The sequence below is a fragment of the Rhincodon typus genome, chromosome 5 (genome assembly GCF_021869965.1).
Source record: "Rhincodon typus isolate 14 chromosome 5, sRhiTyp1.1, whole genome shotgun sequence".
NCBI lineage: Eukaryota > Metazoa > Chordata > Chondrichthyes > Orectolobiformes > Rhincodontidae > Rhincodon > Rhincodon typus.
Window position 1 is genome coordinate 584,634 of NC_063336.1, and position 4,004 is coordinate 588,637.

At 47.7% G+C, this 4,004-nt stretch overlaps 1 protein-coding gene across 1 annotated transcript in view; it reads right to left on the bottom strand.

The window, feature by feature from the left end:
- Window positions 1–2,825: 2,825 nt before the first annotated feature.
- The window catches only part of LOC109922789 (GTP-binding protein 2), a 7,036-nt gene continuing 5,857 nt past the window's right edge, over window positions 2,826–4,004 (bottom strand). Inside the window, exon 7 of the mRNA XM_048597132.1 lies at window positions 2,826–3,067. Coding sequence (XP_048453089.1) covers window positions 2,844–3,067 — 224 coding nt within the window. The 3' untranslated portion in view covers window positions 2,826–2,843. The remainder of the gene's footprint in view (window positions 3,068–4,004) is intronic.

Genomic DNA, 4,004 nt, shown 5'->3' on the forward strand with positions numbered 1-4,004 from the left:
GGACAATATCTAGATTTCAGCTGACAAGTGGCAAATAACATTCATGCCACACAAATACTAGGCAATGACCATCTCCAATAAGAGAGAAAATCTTACCACCACTGCTTGACATTACCATTGCTGAATCCCCCACTATCAACATCCTGGGAAGTTACCACTCACCAGAAACTCAATTGGACTTGCCACATAAGCACAGTGGTTACAAGAGCAGGTCAGAGGCTATAAATAATGCAGCAAGTAACTCACCTCCTAACTCCCCAAAGTCTGTCCACCATCTACAAGATAAAAATCAGGAGTGTGGTGGAATACTCCCCATTTCCCTGATGGTTGTAGCTCCAATAACATGCGAGAAGTTTGATGCCATCCAGGTCAAAATAGCTCCCTTGATTGGCACAACATCCACAAACATTCACTCCCTCCACCACTGACGCTCAGTAACAGCAGTGCGTACTTTCTACAAGATGCACTGTAGAAATTCATCGAAGACACTTAGACAGCACCTTTCAAAACCACAACCACTTCCATCTAAAAGGACAAGAGCAGTAGATATATGGGAACAGCACTCCTGCAAGTTCCTCTTCAAGCTACTCTCCGTCCTGACTTGGAAATATATCGCCGTTTCTTCAGTGTCACTGGGTGAAAATCTTGGAATTCCCTCCTTAAGGGCATTGTGGGTCAACCCACAGCACATGGACTGCAGCGGGTCAGGAAGGCAGCTTACCCCCACCTTCTCAATGGCAACTAGGGGATGGGCAATAAATGGTGGGCCCAGCCGGCAAGGTAAGGTTGAAGGAGCTGGGCCTTTATCAACAGGAGCCTATAAAAACAAGGTGATCTTATTAAACACAAGAGAGGAGACAAGACAGTGTGGATACTGAAAGGGTGTTTCCCTTTGTGGGAAGAACTGGAATGAGGGCGACAGCTTTAAAATAAGAGGTGGCTCATTTAATACAGAAATGAGGACGCTGTCTTCCTTCTCCTTCAAGTGCTCATCCAAGGACTTTTTAAAGGTTGTGAGGTCTCCTGACTCAACTCCCCTCCCAGACAGTGCACCCTCTAGGTGAAAATCATATCGCCCAAATCCCCTCTCATCCCTCTAAACCTCACGTTAAAATTATGCTCTTTCATTATTGACCCTTCGACTAAGGAGAACTGTTGCTTTCTATCCACCCCCCTCAATCTTACACTCCTCTGTCAGGTCCCAACTTCAACCTTCTCTGCTCTAAAGAAAAAACCCGAGCTGAAATGCTCCATTCCAGGCAACATCCTGGTGAATCTCCTCTGCACCCCCTCCAGTGCAATCACATCCTTCCTATAGTGTGGAGACCAGAACTGTACACGGTATTCCAGCTGTGACCGAAACAAAGTCCTGTCCAGCTCCAACATCACCTCCCTGCTCTCTCAATCTGTGCCATCACTGATAAAGGCAAGTGTCCCATATTCCTTCTGAACTCGCCGATTAATCTGTCCTGCCACCTTCAGGAATGTGTGGACAAGCACCCCAAGATCCCTCTGTTCCTGAGTTTCCTCATGTCCTGCCATTCACTGAGTACTCCCTTGTCTTGCTCCTTCTTCCAAAGTGCACCGCCTCATAGTGATCCAGATTAAATTCCATCTGCCTCTGATCTGCCCACCTGACCAATCCGTGTATATCATCCTGCAACCTACGACCCTCTTCCTCATTGTCAATGACCCGGCCAATCTGCATGTGATCCACAACCTTAATCATCATCTCCCCCACATTCTCATCCAAATCATTGATGAATATCACAAACAATAAGGGACCCAGCACTGATCCCTGAGGTACACCACTGCACACCGGGCTCCAGTCATACAAACAGCCTGCTACCACCACCCTATGTCTCACTGAGACAATTCTGGATCCAACTTTCCAAGTTACCCTTGATCCCATGAGCTTTTACCTTCTTTATCAGTTTCCCCTGTGGGACCTTGTTAAAGGCCTTGCTGAAATCCATATAAACTGCATCAACTGCTCTACCCTCATCTGCACTCCTTGAAAAATTCCACCAGATTTGTTAGGCATGACCTCCCTCTGACAAAGCCGCGCTGACTATCCGTGATCAAACCTTGCCTCTCCAAGTGCAGATTAATTCTCTCCTTCAGAGTTTTCTCCACTAGTTTCTCTACCAGTTTTGCTGTAGATGTGCATGAAAGTCGCTGTTCCTAGTATACTTTGGCCAGATGCTGCCGTATTTTGCACACCATCTTCTTCCTTTCCGTAACAAATTTAAACCATACGGTGTTGTGGTCACTATCATCAAAGTGCTCTCCCACTATCACCTTGAACACCTGTCTAACTCTGAATGAGGGTGCAGGGGCTGGATGGCCTATTGCTAGTCTTCATTTGTACGTCTAAAAAGCTAGTTTCGGCCTCTATTAGCATGATGACTACCATCGATTGATCGAAAAACCCATCTGCTTCACTAATGTCCTTTCAGGAGGGAAACTGCCATCCTCACCTGGTCTAGTCTTCACATGACTCCAGACCCACAACAATGTGGTTAACTCTTAACTTCCCTCTGAAATGGCTAAGTGAGACACTCAGTTCAAGAGGTGATCAGGAACAGGTACAAACAAATGCTAGTCTTACCAGTGATACTGATGCTGTAAGAAAAGATAAATGAGTGAAAGCTCACATTACTATCCCAAAGCAACAAAGCAGGAACTGAGAGCGGCGGGGAGAGAGCGGAAGGGAGCACAAGTGAGAGAGAGATAGCGAGCATGCGAGGCCGAGACTGATGATAGGGAAGGTGAATGTGTACTTTGCTGAGTGAAACACAAGCGCAAGCCATGGTGCATTCCTGCCATTGCAGAGCCAGTCCTTACCTGGGAGACTGTGCAAACTGCTGAGCGGCGGTTACTGCATCGTCACTGCTCGACACGAGCAGGGGAACTTTGTTACATCCTGGCTGTTTCAGGACCAGCTCCAGCTGTTTGACTGTGCGATCAATGGTGGCCTTTGTGCATAAGTCGACCTTACTGATGACAATGAAGAAGGGCACTTTGAGAGCCATGGCCAAGCCCAGGTGCTCACGTGTAGTGCCAGCTGTAGACATGAAGAGACAGTGAGGGTCAATGAGCCAACAGTGCTAGTGTTTTCAAACACAGCAGTATTTGACCAGATCATCACATGGACACGTATAGAATCACCCTGCAGAGGTCCCTGAGCCAGTGGCGTTCCAGAAACTGGCAACACAAGGAGAAACACCTCAGCAGTCTCCCAGCTGCAATAAGTTGCACTATGTCAAAGCACTGAGCCCCTGTGAGCACTTGAACCAGACTGACCAGAATCCAAATCTCTGAGGCACCAGCCGGCCAACCCTGGCAAATGGAACACAGAATGTGACAATGGAACAGGAACAGGCCTCTGTGCCCACCAAGCCTGTTTCAACTTGATCTTCTACTTCAGCACCATTCTCCTGCACCATCCTGTATCCCTCGGTGCTTTTAACATGCAGAAAGCTATTGAACTCTGTGTTGCATATCCGCTGCCTCTGGGACAGAGCATTCACAGGTTCACCACTTTCTGAGGGAAGGAACTCCTGCTTAAACAGTCTGCCCTTTATCCTGAGCACGTTGGTTCTACCCCCTACCCCCACCCCAACCAAGGGGTGCATCCTTCCTGCAATTACCCTGTCGAGCCCTGCAGAAACATTCTAAGTTTCAATGAGATCCCCACTCAATCTGACTCTTCAGACTGATGCTGAAAACCCTTGCTGCAGAATACTTGGAGTATTGCGTACAGTTCTGGTCACCGCATTACAGGAAGGACGTGGAAGCATTGGAAAGGGTGCAGAGGAGATTTACCAGGATGTTGCCTGGTATAGAGGGAAGGTCTTATGAGGAAAGGCTGAGGGTCTTGAGGCTGTTTTCGTGAGAGAGAAGAAGGTTAAGAGGTGACTTGATAGAGACATACAAGATGATCAGAGGATTAGTTAGGGTGGACAGTGGGAGCCTTTTTCCTCGGATGGTGATGGCTAGCA